We start from the raw sequence: 16,112 nt of genomic DNA on the forward strand, positions 1-16,112 counted from the left end.
CATGTCTCTTCTACATCAACATGTGTCCCCTCTTCTTCATGTCTCTTCTACATCAACATGTGTCCCTCTTCTCAGTCTCTTCTACATCAACATGTGTCCCCTCTTCTTCATGTCTCTTCTACATCAACATGTGTCCCCTCTTCTTCATGTCTCTTCTACATCAACATGTGTCCCCTCTTCTTCATGTCTCTTCTACATCAACATGTGTCCCCTCTTCTTCATGTCTCTTCTACATCAACATGTGTCCCCTCTTCTTCATGTCTCTTCTACATCAACATGTGTCCCCTCTTCTTCATGTCTCTTCTACATCAACATGTGTCCCCTCTTCTTCATGTCTCTTCTACATCAACATGTGTCCCCTCTTCTTCATGTCTCTTCTACATCAACATGTGTCCCCTCTTCTTCATGTCTCTTCTACATCAACATGTGTCCCCCTCTTCTTCATGTCTCTTCTACATCAACATGTGTCCCCTCTTCTTCATGTCTCTTCTACATCAACATGTGTCCCCTCTTCTTACATCAGCATGTGTCCCCTCTTCTTCATGTCTCTTCTACATCAACATGTGTCCCCTCTTCTTCATGTCTCTTCTACATCAGCATGTGTCCCCTCTTCTTCATGTCTCTTCTACATCAACATGTGTCCCCTCTTCTTCATGTCTCTTCTACATCAGCATGTGTCCCCTCTTCTTCATGTCTCTTCTAATTAGCTGTGTCCCCTCTTCTCATGTCTCTTCTACATCAACATGTGTCCCCTCTTCTTCATGTCTCTTCTACATCAGCATGTGTCCCCTCTTCTTCATGTCTCTTCTAAATCAACATGTGTCCCCTCTTCTTCATGTCTCTTCTACATCAACATGTGTCCCCTCTTCTTCATGTCTCTTCTAAATCAACATGTGTCCCCTCTTCTTCATGTCTCTTCTACATCAACATGTGTCCCCTCTTCTTCATGTCTCTTCTACATCAACATGTGTCCCCTCTTCTTCATGTCTCTTCTACATCAACATGTGTCCCCTCTTCTTCATGTCTCTTCTACATCAACATGTGTCCCCTCTTCTTCATGTCTCTTCTACATCAACATGTGTCCCCTCTTCTTCATGTCTCTTCTACATCAACATGTGTCCCCTCTTCTTCATGTCTCTTCTACATCAACATGTGTCCCCTCTTCTTCATGTCTCTTCTACATCAACATGTGTCCCCTCTTCTTCATGTCTCTTCACATCAACATGTGTCCCCTCTTCTTCATGTCTCTTCTACATCAACATGTGTCCCCTCTTCTTCATGTCTCTTCTACATCAACATGTGTCCCCTCTTCTTCATGTCTCTTCTACATCAACATGTGTCCCCTCTTCTTCATGTCTCTTCTACATCAACATGTGTCCCCTCTTTCTCATGTCTCTTCTACATCAACATGTGTCCCCTCTTCTTCATGTCTCTTCTACATCAACATGTGTCCCCTCTTCTTCATGTCTCTTCTACATCAACATGTGTCCCCTCTTCTTCATGTCTCTTCTACATCAACATGTGTCCCCTCTTCTTCATGTCTCTTCTACATCAACATGTGTCCCCTCTTCTTCATGTCTCTTCTACATCAGACATGTGTCCCCTCTTCTTCATGTCTCTTCTACATCAGCATGTGTCCCCTCTTCTTCATGTCTCTTCTACATCAGCATGTGTCCCCTCTTCTTCATGTCTCTTCTAAATCAACATGTGTCCCCTCTTCTTCATGTCTCTTCTACATCAACATGTGTCCCCTCTTCTTCATGTCTCTTCTACATCAACATGTGTCCCCCTCTTCTTCATGTCTCTTCTACATCAACATGTGTCCCCTCTTCTTCATGTCTCTTCTACATCAACATGTGTCCCCTCTTCTTCATGTCTCTTCTACATCAACATGTGTCCCCTCTTCTTCATGTCTCTTCTACATCAACATGTGTCCCCTCTTCTTCATGTCTCTTCTACATCAACATGTGTCCCCTCTTCTTCATGTCTCTTCTACATCAACATGTGTCCCCTCTTCTCCATGTCTCTTCTACCTCAACATGTGTCCCCAGAAAGAGACTCTGAGAGTCTCCCCCCCCCCCTTATCACCTGAATCTCCTCCATGAGCACCATTGTGTTCTTTGTAACCAAATGTCTCTCAGAGGGGCGTGGGGAGGGGCTCCTTATTTTCATCTAAAGTAACAGACAGAGGGTGTTTCTCAATGTCGAGGAAGGATCCTCCAGAGCCACTATTTCAAGGATTCTACGTCATCGAGTCCCGCCGAAAGACTGTTCCAATGTCCAGGATCCTTGGAATTCTACCGAGGCCGACGTCCTTCGTTGCGGGAAATTTCGAGGCTGCACATGTGTATCCTCCGCGGTCTTAAAATCCCCACAATGCTTTGCACACGGACCAATTTCCCAAATCTTTGGCGGAAAATGTAAGGCGGGGCCTCTCATGTGACGCACACCGGCACACCTGTTAGCCTGTTCCGACCATTCTTCGTTTTCCGAGGCAAGGAGGGATTCTTGCCTCGCTTCTGAAGGACCTGACTCGGAAGACATGTCCTACCAAGGAAGCGTCCTCGATATTGAGAAACACCCAGAGAATCAGCACTTTTTAAACAGGGCTGAAACAGAGGGGATTATGGGATGCTGCAATGATCGTGTGTCAGCCAATCAGAGACATGTTCTGGATATATCTGAGACCTGTAATATATTGATGAAAAACAGTATAATAGGGGATCTTTAAAGTAGAAGCTAATTCAGTTAGTGATACATCTCTTTAATAATGCACACAAATTCAATAATGTCTTTGTTTTTCCAACTCTCTGTCAGTGATTGATGTACCAATATTGTTTCCGCTGGATAAATAGTCAAGTGTAAATAACCTCCTTGTCTCTTCTCGCAGCTGGTGGCGAATGCGTTTCTGTTTGTGTGTGTGAACTGCGTGGGGATTTTCCATCTGTGGATGACGGAGCGGGATCTCCGGAAATCCAATATGAAGAGAGAGGAGTTCAGCACCATACGTTCCCAGAAGGAAATCAAGAAATACCAGCAGGTAGTACAAAGAAACACTCTGTCTTCAAACTCATTATATGGTATGGGAGGTGTGTGTGTGGCGCTGTGGACTGGGGCGTTGGTGTTGGGATCAGGGGGTCACAGGTTCAAACCCCACTGCAGTCAGCATGTTGTTGTGTCCCTGGGACGCTTCACCCCAAATTGCTCCTGTGGGGATTGTCCACAGTATTGAGTATGTAAGTCGCTTTGGATAAAAGCGTCTAACAAGTGACATGTGATGTAATGTCATGTGTGGTTTTAATTTAAATGTGACCTATTTGAATAGATTAGGTAATAATACACAACACCTCAGCTTAGCCTTTACTGACACAAATCAAATGTTCACTATAAGATCAGATTTTACAAGTGGATACTTCTGCATTATAAAAATCACGCAATTTTATTTTTAAAAGGATATTTTGTATTATTATCTTATTTATTTATTATTATTATTATTATTCCTTAAAGATATTATATCAAAGAGATAATGTGCTAGAAATAAATATATAAATATGAATATACAAATACCTCGATACATAGAGGGATTGTATGTATGTATGACTCCCCCAACCCATCAGAGACTGCACTGACCTCACCACCTTCAAAAAACTCACAAAAACTCACCTCTTCAATCTGGCTTTTAATGTGTGATTGTTTTTGTATTATTTGACTTTAACTTTAACTATATATTTATTTGTTGTTCCTTCCTTTTCTTTTCCCTTCACTATATCTGTAAAGCGTCTTTGAGCACCTGTAAAAGCGCTAACAAATTAAATCTATTATTATTATTGTAATAATGCTAATAAATATTAATACAAAAAGGGATTATTATTCATAATAACGAATTTGTTAAAAAATATAAATAATAGAAAAATGAAATCAAAGAGATAATGTGCAAGAGATAGCCATGTAAAAAAATCTAAGTCATGATAAAACTAAAAGATAAATAATGAAAAAGTAATGAATAATTACAACAATAACGAGTTAACAGACTAAAGGGTAAAATAAGTTATTAACATACCATACTTGTTCTAAAATGACAGGTATAATTGCTATATCTATACCCTGTCCTTCTGGATTTAAAATCGTTACGTGCAATCGCTTCATTATCAAAGAGACTCTCTACCTCGACAGCCTGGGTTAAGTCGCTGTATGCCTTTGTGGCTATTAGGTCAATAGATTAATGATTCACTCGTCCGAAGCCCGGCAGCGATAGAAAATGCAAAGCTGTATGGACGCTATTCACGGCAGGTAAACAGATAGATGAAACACGGTCCGCTGAGTAAACACCGCAGCGCTTCAAAAGAGGCTATTTCCTGTTTCTTACACAGCCTTTAGGACGGATTGTAAAACAGAAATACAATAACGCAGATGCAGAGTCTCAAAACTCATCACAATATCTGTCATCTCTGTGTCCATGGCAACAGGAGAAGCTGCTGCTGTCAGTGTTGCCACGGTACATCGCCATGGAGCTGAAGACGGAGGTGATAAAGAAGCTGTTCAAACCCGAGACTGAGAAGAAGAATGAAAACAACCCTCACAACTTCTACAGCCTCTACGTCCGCAAGCACAGAGACGTCAGGTGAAGATTACTTTATAGACAATACTATTATTATTATTAATTTACTATTATACTGCACATTAACTTTTTGTAGTTAATTTGCACTGTCATTACTTGTGCTACACAAGTGAAATGTATTATTATTATATTGCATTTGAAATGCATAGAGACATGACCCTCATTGTGACCTTTAATATGAATGACTAATGATACTTGTACAACATAAATACACAACTGAACTACACGTAATAGATATAGTCTCTAGCTCTTAATCAATATTTAAATAAAGTCTTTCTTACAGTGGCATGAAGCTGTGTACGTGAAGAAAAAAAACCCACACATTTTAAATTAAATTGTACAATCCTATGTTTAAATAGTATTTAAAAGTCCTTCTTGACAGATAGAAGATACAATATATATATATATATATATATATATATATATATATATCCAAGAGAAAGACTACAGGTTTAAGATGTCTAAAATGGTTTTACATTTCCTTTTTTTGTGATCAAATTTGTATTGATAAATAAAATAATTTATATATAATTTGTATTGATAAATAAAATAATTTATATATAATTTGTATTGATAAATAAAATAATTTATATATAATTTGTATTGATAAATAAAATAACTAAAAGTACATCAAAGATGAAAATTAGACAACAGCAATTACTTACAAAAATGGTTTTACATTTCCTGTGTTATTGTGCAGCACTGACACAACCTCTATCATACTGATGTGTGCGTGCGTGCGTGTGTGTGTGTGTGTGTTGTGTGTGTGTGTGTGTGTGTGTGTGTGTGTGTGTCTATTTGTGTATGTGTCTATGTGTGTGTGTGTGTGTGTGTGTCTATTTGTGTATGTGTCTATGTATGTGTGTGTGTGTGTGTGTGTGTGTGTGTGTGTGTGTGTGTGTGTGTGTGTGTTTGTGTGTGTGTGTGTGTGTGTGTGATGTGGTGGAGCAGTGTGTGTGTTTGTGCCGGTGTGTGTGTGTGTGTGTGTGTGTGTGTGTGTGTGTGTGGTGTGGTGTGTGTGTTGTGTGTGTGGTTGTGTGTGTGTGTGTGTGTGTGGTGTGTGTGCTGTGTGTGTGTGTGTGTGTGTGTGTGTGTGGGTGTGTGTGTGTTGTGTGTGTGTGTGTGTGTTGTGTGTGTGTGTGTGTGTGTGTGCAGCATCCTGTACGCAGACATTGTGGGTTTCACAAAGCTGGCGAGTTCCTGCTCACCTGAGGAGCTGGTGGCTGTTCTCAACAAACTCTTTGGAAGATTTGATGACATCGCGAAGGTAAAAACATCTACAGAACAACCTCAAAGTGACGTCTTTCTTCTCAAAGGACAGTTTTGAGTCGCCTAATACTGCGTCTGACTCCCTTTCTCTGTTTTGTCTCCATCTGTAGAATAATGGGTGTCTCCGCATTAAGATCCTGGGTGATTGCTACTACTGTGTGTCTGGTCTACCTGATCCCATCCCCACACACGCTAAGAACTGCGTTAAGATGGGGCTGGACATGTGCTCTGGCATCAGGTCAGTCATCTAGATTTATTACAAAAATGTATTATAACTGTCTTCTTTTGTTATTATCTAACATATCAAAGAAATTAAGGCTCGTTAGTTGGTCAATCCCTGGTGTTACTTTCGTAGGGAATAAAGCTTTTTTTCTTCATTTATTTGTAATCTATTTATTTTAGTTTTATTATTTTCTATCGGTTTTACTCTGTGTTCTTATGTTTAGATGCTGTTGTTTAGTTCACTTGTTTTCTGTGTATTTGTATACGAAAGCACGTTGTAACTATGTTTTGAAAGGTGATATATTTACAACGTTTTGTTATTATTATTATTATTAAGAAATCAGAATAACTTTATTAGTCCCACAGAGGGGACATTTACATTGTTACAGCAGAAAAGAGCCAAAGAAAGCTTAATGTTACCTAAGAAGCATGTATACAAAAAATATTTTAAAGGGGACCTATCATGCAAAATGCACTTTTTGATGTCTTTTATACATAAACATGTGTCCCCGGTGTGTCAGGGAACTCACGCAGCATTAGTAAATAAAAGCCCTCTCTCTTTTCCTCCGTACCCAAATCTCTAAAAACGGGGAACAACGGAGCTGATCCAGATTTGCGTCCGATATGCCGTAATATCTGAAATGTGGACCCACGGCCCAATCAGAAACGTTGCTATCAGAAACAATGCCCGACTGTTTCGGACGTAATATGGTCGGTGTTTACATTAGCATCGCTAACACTCAGAGCTAACCTGTACTGGAGAGCATGTGTGTGAAGAAGCAGGAAGTAAAAAGGAACTCACCTTGTGGTGTAACCGGCAAGAGAGAAAGCCTTTGAGCTCCAGACTGTTTCAGAGAGAATCCTTGATAATCCATGATATGGCGTTTCATCACCGCAGCATTTAGTTTAGACAGTAGCTGCCGGATCCCACATGAGCTCAGACCCCTCCTTTTTATTTTGTATTTAAAAAAAATTAAGCTTTATACCCATATCAGCACTTTAGAAACAGGAAGTGAAATGGAGGGATATGAGGCATGGCTAGAATGGGTGATCTGTTTGGTATTTTGAGCAAAACACTTCATAGACATGTTTTTAATATATTTTTATATATCTGAGACCTATGCTATTGCCTAAAAATAGCATGATAGGTGACCTTTAAAGATTAAAAAAGTTACACAATTTACAAAAAAACACAACCTGTAAAGCGCTACTTAATGCAGTATTTTGACTGAAGTGTTGTCTTTATTGTTTATTAAAGTAACAAATGTTTACTAAAAAAGTTGAGCTGGTGTGACAACCAACATAGAAAACATGCTCATGTTCAAACATTAACATATCTGTCCTTTACTTTTAGTGTTTTCTGTGCTTTCTGTTTTAAAATAACATGATAGTGCCATGAAATAGCCTTACTACTAAATAACAATACCAATTAACACTCGTACTAACTAATACTCTTGCTCCCTGTAGTCTCCTGCGAGAGGCGACCGGTGTAGACATCAGCATGCGGGTCGGTGTGCACACGGGCAACGTCCTCTGTGGTGTGATCGGTCTGCAGAAGTGGCAGTACGACGTGTGGTCACATGACGTCACGTTAGCCAATCACATGGAGTCTGGAGGTCTTCCTGGGTGAGAACATTCTAGATGAATAATTGTTATGTTTAAGAAAATGTATAAAGAAAGCGTAATTAATTAGACGGTATGAAGTTGACTTTTGTGTTCTGGTTTTATGTTTCAGTATTTCTAAGCAACTGTGACTGAAAGAATATTGCTTTTATTTTACTTTTTTATGGTTATTTAATTTAATTTAATCTTTTTTTTTTTAACAAGCGGCAGGTCAAATTAGATGTTCTTCTCCCTGCTCCTTTCCACCATGCGCTATTAAAAAAAAAGGACGACAAAACAACCAGTATAAGTGTACATGTTTTGTTTTAAAATAACTGCCATGTGTGGACGATACATTTTGAGTTGTCTTACCCTCTGTACTTTGTATTAATTTTTGTTTTGAAACTACGATTTTCTCATTAATAGGCGAGTCCACATCACAGAGGAGACACGTCAGCACTTGGACGGAGCGTATGAAGTGGAGGAGGGGGACGGGGGGAGTCGGGATCCTCTGCTTGAAGGGAGGAAAACCTACCTGGTGATTGACCCCAAGGCAAAAAGCATTTCCAGGAGACGACATACACTGGTAAATCATGAATATTGCAAAATGTTGAAAGGTGTCAGAAAACGTCTTTCGTCTAATTTGAAGATTTAAAAATGGAATTCACCTCAAAGGCATTCACTTGATGAGATGTATCAATTTGACTAAGCTTACAGTCCAACTTTTAACCCAAAGATGTTTTAATTAATACTAGATTTGACAAATGAAGGTGTCAAGTTTCTGGTTGGTTAAATTAAGTGGCAACTTCCTGACAGACTGTATGTGTACATAAGGGGAAGCAGGTTTACCTTAATTTAAAATGCGGAAAGGAAACTCTCTTTATGTACGTGCAGATTTATCATTTTGGCGTCTATATAGTGTACCGACATCTTTGGTGATCCTAAACCCTGGAAACTTGTTAATGATCTCTAAAAACCATATGGAGTGGCTCCTTATTTTCATCTAAAGTAACAGACAGAGAATCAGCACTTTGGAAACAGGGCTGAAACAGAGGGGATGCTGCAATGATAATAAAGTAATGAAAAACAGTACAATAGGGGACCTTTAAAGGAGAACCAGTGAACTAAATTAATCTAAATCTGAATTTTAGGGGAACCATCTAGCATCAGGAGAGACGAGGCAGCGGGCGTCCATCCGGATGTCTCAGTACATGCAGTCCTGGAGGACCATCCATCCCTTCGCAGACCTCAGCAACCCTAATGCCACGCACCCACTGCGGCCAATCGTCACCCCTAATAACACCTTTGTTACGGTGAGTGAAGCAGGCAGGACCCAAATGCAGAAAAACTGAAAATACCTTTATTTCAAGGATATGGCACACGGACAATCAGAACACTCCCCGGTGAACACAGTCACAGACAAACGACGAACCAACACAATGAACACAATCAGACAACTAGACACACCAGGGAAACTAACGACAGGAGGAAAAACACAGAGAGAGGGACCAGACAATATACCAAGAGGAAAACATGACAGGGAGAACAGCAAAACACCCAAAACAAGACATACAAAACGTGACATAACACAATAATCGTAACAACCTTGAACCAATCACATTACTCCGCAGTACGTATCTGTGCTGATCTACTCCTTGTTGTTGTTTCTTCCGCTTGTTAATCTGTGCATGAAAGTACAAATACTTACAGGTGGTTATAAAATACTGAAATTACATCATGGTGTTTTCTTACTGTACATATATTCTTTCTAGGAACACACACAACTCAGTGGACATTTTTAAACGACAGCTGAAGACACATCTTCTTAGATTAGCTTTTTATTAGCAACCTCCCCCTTTTTTAATTGGTCTTTTAATCATTATTATTTATTTTATATTGTTGTATTTTAGACGTTTTTATTTTTATGTATTTATTTCATAGTTTTATTGGTGACGTGTGTGGTGTGTGTGGTGTGTGTGTGTGTGTGTGTGTGTGTGTGTGTGTGTTGTGTGTGTGTGTGTGTGTGGGTGTGTGTGTGTGTGTGTGTGTGTGTGTGTGTGTGTGTGTGTGTGTGTGTGTGTGTGTGTGTGTGTGTGTGTGTGCTGTGTGTGTGTGTGTGTGTGTGTGTGTGTGTGTGTGTGTGTGTGTGTGTGTGTGTGTGTGTGTGTGTGTGTGTGTGTGTGTGTGTGTGTGTGTGTGTGTGTGTGTGTTGTGTGGTGTGTGTGTGTGTGTGTGTGTGTGTGTGTGTGTGTGTGTGTGTGTGTGTGTGTGTGTGTGTGTGTGTGTGTGTGTGTGTGTGTGTGTGTGTGTGTGTGTGTGTGTGTGTGTGTACTTCCAGGAAAGACAACCTGGCCAGTCCAACACGTAAGTTCCCCCGAAAAACAAAATGCAGTTATGCAAAAACAGAGGAACAGTGATACTCTTTCTAATGTGTTCCTGTTTTGTTTGTGTACAGCTTGCTTGTGGATAACGGCATGAGGGGCTCACTGGACACCATGGACAATGCAGGGTAGGTTTGCATCCAAAATATGCTGTAAAATGTGTTTAGTTGGTTGAAAATCGTCAAACATATCCCGGAAAGAAAAGAGACAAGACGTGAGAGTGACATAGGGTTAGGGTTAGGGGACATTTTTTGAACAACTTCTGTATTATGAAATAGATTCAAAACAGGCCAATTAACAGCAACATTGTGAATGTCAATTGTTAGATTATTCAATAAATATATTGTATTTTTCATTTTATACTGTTTTATGATCATTCTTACAGTCTGTACTTCTTATTTTGATATTTCAACTTCTCCTATTTTCTTTTAGGAGGAGATTGAAGAAGCTCAACTGTTTGACTCTGCTCTTCAACGACCTGAGCCTGGAGAGAAAGGTAACTTGAGCAAAAGTATGTGTGTGTTAAAGAGCAGGCTGTGTGTTTGTGTTCCTGTGTGCAGAACAATAACCTATACACGTGTCTAATATTGATGTGTTTCAGTTCAGAGTTTCAGAGGTTAAAGGTCTACACCACTCCATCAGCTGCACTGCTTTCGTCTTCGTCACCATTTTCGCCGTCCAGATACTCGTCTCTAAGAAGTGAGGAGCACCTAATATTCACTTATTATGAAATAGAAGTCTCTTACTCGTTTTTCAACAATGTTAATTATTTGTTTTCTTAGTGACTTTGAGATGGCGGTATCGTACGGTGTGACCTTCCCTGTGTTTGTGCTGCTTCTGTCCATCGCTTTCACCGGGTACCTGGAGGTAAATTAGTAGTGACTGTGGTTTGTTTCTAACTGAGCAGTTATGGTTATGTATTGAGTTTTATATCAACAGGTGATCGCTATAGTGATTAACAGCAGCAAATGAAAGCAGGTGCATCTCAATAAAAGAGGAAGAGAGAGAGTGACGAGGCTTTGAATTCATTATTCAAAGCATTCTAAAATGACTCCAAGAAAGGCCTTGATTGGTAGGAAAATGCCTAAATTAATGTCAATCTATATCATGTCTAAGATGTGGTAAGAATGTACATTTTTTCCTGATATTGCAATTTATAATCTCTAAATAATGGGTGAAATCTATTTTGTAAATCATGTATCTTGCATCATATTTAGTTTGAGGCAAATTTAATAAGGGATGGCTATTTAAGATCTTGCGTCATGACTTGAAACTGGAACCAGGCAATGTTTAGTGCAAAAAAAGTATTTTGTTTGTGGTTAAATTGGCCTTAAATAGCCATTTAAGAGGGATTAAAAAGTATGACATCTAACATGTCTTAAGCTGTAGGAACCCTGGGTGAAAATAAATACTTACTTGTGCTTGTTTCAACTTTTGAATCAGCCTGTCTGTGTTTATTTGTTTTGCAGAAATGGCGTTCGAAGATGCCGCTGGTTGTTCAGTGGATTTCTGGTTTGTCTCGCGGCGTCTCCAGCCGGGCGGTGCTGCGACTGTTCGTGGTCGTTCTCTGTTTGCTCATCACGCTGCTGATGGCCTTCCTCAACTTAGTGAGTTCCCCCTCCGCCTCCTGATCTTCAGTCACAATTGTTTTTCTTTCCCTGTCATTAAAAACTACTGAAGACCAATCTTTTTACATTGGCTTTTGTTTCTACTTGAGATGTGTGTGATGTGTTCTTATGTGTGTTCCTTTCAGGACTCCACGTGGTCTGTGTTTTGTTTGTGTTAACCTTAAATGTCTGCCTCATGTTGTTAATGTATCACGTTTCTGTGCGCTTAATTTTAACTTTTGTTCTTTTTTTAAAATGTATGGTACGGCTACAGACACAACACATGGACATTACAATAACAAAATGAGACTTTCCTATCTCAGACAACAACAACAAAATACAGTCAGTTGGTCACTTCAACATTTCATAAAACATTTTTCTTTTTAAAACTTTTTTAAAGAAACTTTTGTTCTTACTTGTGAAGCGCTTTGTGAAATCTATTTCTGTGAAAGGTGCTATAATAAATAAACGTATTATTCATAAATCCATTTGTTGTTCCGTCAATCACTTTCTCTCTTTCCTTTCACTTGTTTTGTCTCTCAGATCTTCATCCCAGGAAACAACTGCACCTCCATCACCGACAGGAAGGAGCTGGAGGATCTCCAACTCTACTCTGTGCCTGTGAGTACCTCCACATGTTATTTCTCAAAGTTTCATCTATATTAAAGGTGGGGTAGGTAAGTTTGAGAAACCGGCTCGAGATACACTTCTTGTTATATTCCATGGAATGCTCTTAACATCCGATAGCCGGCCCGGCTAAAGTAACTGGATGGCCTACCTGCCTGTCAGCCTTCCATCTGGGCACAAACTTACCTCGTGCCCTCATTGGTCATGTGCGCGTTCGTGTGTGTTGGAGGAGGGGCTCTGTGAGGAAGTGGCAGATTTTCTCCGGTTGTGTATTTTCAAATTCTAGCGCACTCGAGCTGGTTTCTCCAAAATCACCTACCCCACCTTTAAAAGTCTTATAATTCCTACGAAAAACAACCTGAAGCTTTGTCTAAAACAGACAGAATAAAATGTGTTAAGTTAAATAATTCATTATCGTCTCATAGAAGCTGCATTTCCTAATCCTAAAATACAGAATTGATGTGTAACTAAGTTTCCCGGTTATGTTGAATTCGTTTTTTACACTTGATAGGCAAACTAATATTTGGCCTTCAATGTTTCTCCACCGATAAAAGGACAACTGTCCCCTAAAGTTCATACAATAAGGTTGTTTATAACCCTGGGTAATCAGAATCAGAATGTGTGGAAGTGTAAAAATAAAGCGCCAAAGATAGCAAACATATTCATTAAGAGGCATGCATTAAATATTAAAGATCAAAATAGAAATTGGAGAAATTCCAATTCACAAAAATACAAATCCAGGTGGACAGAAAAAAGTACCAAATAAAGTGTAGCATGTATAGAGTATTTTGATAGCAGCCAGGTAACACTAGTGAAAGTGGAAGTATATATTGCACACTTATTACAGATTGTGTTCATTGTGAAAATACAAAATAGCAGCCAGTAATAATACTAATAGTTAGAGTATGTTTCTGTAGAGCTTCAGTGCAGTCACTAATAGTAAGAGTATGTTTCTTTAGAGCTTCAGTTCAGTCACTGATAGTTAGAGTATGTTTCTATAGAGCTTCAGTTCAGTCACTGATAGTTAGAGTATGTTTCTGTAGAGCTTCAGTTCAGTCACTGATAGTTAGAGTATGTTTCTATAGAGCTTCAGTTCAGTCACTGATAGTTAGAGTATGTTTCTATAGAGCTTCAGTTCAGTCACTGATAGTTAGAGTATGTTTCTATAGAGCTTCAGTCAGTCACTGATAGTTAGAGTATGTTTCTGTAGAGCTTCAGTTCAGTCACTGATAGTTAGAGTATGTTTCTGTAGAGCTTCAGTTCAGTCACTGATAGTTAGAGTATGTTTCTGTAGAGCTTCAGTTCAGTCACTGATAGTAAGAGTATGTTTCTTTAGAGCTTCAGTTCAGTCACTGATAGTTAGAGTATGTTTCTTTAGAGCTTCAGTTCAGTCACTGATAGTTAGAGTATGTTTCTGTAGAGCTTCAGTTCAGTCACTGATAGTTAGAGTATGTTTCTGTAGAGCTTCAGTTCAGTCACTGATAGTTAGAGTATGTTTCTGTAGAGCTTCAGTTCAGTCACTGATAGTTAGAGTATGTTTCTTTAGAGCTTCAGTTCAGTCACTGATAGTTAGAGTATGTTTCTATAGAGCTTCAGTTCAGTCACTGATAGTAAGAGTATGTTTCTTTAGAGCTTCAGTTCAGTCACTGATAGTAAGAGTATGTTTCTATAGAGCTTCAGTTCAGTCACTGATAGTTAGAGTATGTTTCTATAGAGCTTCAGTTCAGTCACTGATAGTAAGAGTATGTTTCTTTAGAGCTTCAGTTCAGTCACTGATAGTAAGAGTATGTTTCTATAGAGCTTCAGTTCAGTCACTGATAGTTAGAGTATGTTTCTGTAGAGCTTCAGTTCAGTCACTGATAGTTAGAGTATGTTTCTGTAGAGCTTCAGTTCAGTCACTGATAGTTAGAGTATGTTTCTGTAGAGCTTCAGTTCAGTCACTGATAGTTAGAGTATGTTTCTTTAGAGCTTCAGTTCAGTCACTGATAGTTAGAGTATGTTTCTTTAGAGCTTCAGTTCAGTCACTGATAGTTAGAGTATGTTCTGTAGAGCTTCAGTTCAGTCACTGATAGTTAGAGTATGTTTCTGTAGTTAGAGTATGTTTCTATAGAGCTTCAGTCAGTCACTGATAGTTTAGAGTATGTTTCTAGTAGAGCTTCAGTTCAGTCACTGATAGTTAGAGTATGTTTCTGTAGAGCTTCAGTTCAGTCACTGATAGTTAGAGTATGTTTCTGTAGAGCTTCAGTTCAGTCACTGATAGTTAGAGTATGTTTCTGTAGAGCTTCAGTTCAGTCACTGATAGTTAGAGTATGTTTCTGTAGAGCTTCAGTTCAGTCACTGATAGTTAGAGTATGTTTCTATAGAGCTTCAGTTCAGTCACTGATAGTTAGAGTATGTTTCTATAGAGCTTCAGTGCAGTCACTGATAGTTAGAGTATGTTTCTGTAGAGCTTCAGTTCAGTCACTAATAGTTAGAGTATGTTTCTATAGAGCTTCAGTTCAGTCACTGATAGTTAGAGTATGTTTCTGTAGAGCTTCAGTTCAGTCACTGATAGTTAGAGTATGTTTCTATAGAGCTTCAGTTCAGTCACTGATAGTTAGAGTATGTTTCTGTAGAGCTTCAGTTCAGTCACTGATAGTTAGAGTATGTTTCTGTAGAGCTTCAGTTCAGTCACTGATAGTTAGAGTATGTTTCCTGTAGAGCTTCAGTTCAGTCACTGATAGTTAGAGTATGTTTCGATAGAGCTTCAGTTCAGTCACTGATAGTTAGAGTATGTTTCTGAGAGCTTCAGTTCAGTCACTGATAGTTAGAGTATGTTTCTGTAGAGCTTCAGTTCAGTCACATGATAGTTTAGAGTAGGTTTCTATAGAGCTTCAGTTCAGTCACTGATAGTTAGAGTATGTTTCTATAGAGCTTCAGTTCAGTCACTGATAGTTAGAGTATGTTTCTATAGAGCTTCAGTTCAGTCACTGATAGTTAGAGTATGTTTCTGTAGAGCTTCAGTTCAGTCAGATAGTTAGAGTTGTTTCTATAGAGCTTCAGTTCAGTCACTGATAGTTAGAGTATGTTTCTGTAGAGCTTCAGTTCAGTCACTGATAGTTAGAGTATGTTTCTGTAGAGCTTCAGTTCAGTCACTGATAGTTAGAGTATGTTTCTATAGAGCTTCAGTTCAGTCACTGATAGTTAGAGTATGTTTCTATAGAGCTTCAGTTCAGTCACTGATAGTTAGAGTATGTTTCTATAGAGCTTCAGTGCAGTCACTGATAGTTAGAGTATGTTTCTGTAGAGCTTCAGTTCAGTCACTGATAGTTAGAGTATGTTTCTATAGAGCTTCAGTTCAGTCACTGATAGTTAGAGTATGTTTCTGTAGAGCTTCAGTTCAGTCACTGATAGTTGAGTAGTATGTTCTATAGAGCTTCAGTTCAGTCACTGATAGTTAGAGTATGTTTCTTAGAGGCTCAGTTCAGTCACTGATAGTAGTAGAGTATGTTTCTATAGAGCTTCAGTTCAGTCACTGATAGTTAGAGTATGTTTCTATAGAGCTTCAGTTCAGTCACTGATAGTTAGAGTATGTTTCTATAGAGCTTCAGTTCAGTCACTGATAGTTAGAGTATGTTTCTATAGAGCTTCAGTTCAGTCACTGATAGTTAGAGTATGTTTCTATAGAGCTTCAGTTCAGTCACTGATAGTTAGAGTATGTTTCTATAGAGCTTCAGTTCAGTCACTGATAGTTAGAGTATGTTTCTATAGAGCTTCAGTTCAGTCACTGATAGTTAGAGTATGTTT

General features: G+C 39.0%; 2 protein-coding genes across 2 annotated transcripts in view; both read left to right on the top strand.

Moving 5' to 3' along the window:
* The window catches only part of LOC117536379 (adenylate cyclase type 2-like), a 34,985-nt gene extending 22,539 nt beyond the window's left edge, over positions 1-12,446 (top strand). Inside the window, 14 exon segments of the mRNA XM_034201220.1 lie at positions 2,891-3,040; positions 4,467-4,621; positions 5,774-5,885; positions 5,998-6,125; positions 7,577-7,735; positions 8,138-8,297; positions 8,863-9,024; positions 10,050-10,075; positions 10,167-10,220; positions 10,525-10,588; positions 10,694-10,791; positions 10,875-10,959; positions 11,562-11,699; positions 12,243-12,446. Coding sequence (XP_034057111.1) covers positions 2,891-3,040; positions 4,467-4,621; positions 5,774-5,885; positions 5,998-6,125; positions 7,577-7,735; positions 8,138-8,297; positions 8,863-9,024; positions 10,050-10,075; positions 10,167-10,220; positions 10,525-10,588; positions 10,694-10,791; positions 10,875-10,959; positions 11,562-11,699; positions 12,243-12,365 — 1,614 coding nt within the window. The 3' untranslated portion in view covers positions 12,366-12,446.
* Positions 12,447-12,943: 497 nt separating this feature from the next.
* Positions 12,944-15,346, top strand: LOC117536374. Its single transcript, XM_034201215.1, has 3 exons — positions 12,944-12,955; positions 13,496-14,324; positions 15,186-15,346. The coding sequence occupies exons 1-3, from the start codon at positions 12,944-12,946 to the stop codon at positions 15,344-15,346; spliced, it is 1,002 nt and encodes a 333-aa protein (XP_034057106.1).
* The last annotated feature ends 766 nt before the right edge of the window (positions 15,347-16,112 follow it).

The sequence above is a fragment of the Gymnodraco acuticeps genome, unplaced genomic scaffold (assembly GCF_902827175.1).
Source record: "Gymnodraco acuticeps unplaced genomic scaffold, fGymAcu1.1, whole genome shotgun sequence".
NCBI lineage: Eukaryota > Metazoa > Chordata > Actinopteri > Perciformes > Bathydraconidae > Gymnodraco > Gymnodraco acuticeps.

Bases quoted from the DNA above. Each gene is read 5' to 3' on its own strand.
- LOC117536374 (XM_034201215.1), top strand. The intron at 14,325-15,185 runs GTTTCTTTAGAG...AGTTTAGAGTAG, and splicing joins GTCACTGATAGTTAGAGTAT to GTTTCTATAGAGCTTCAGTT.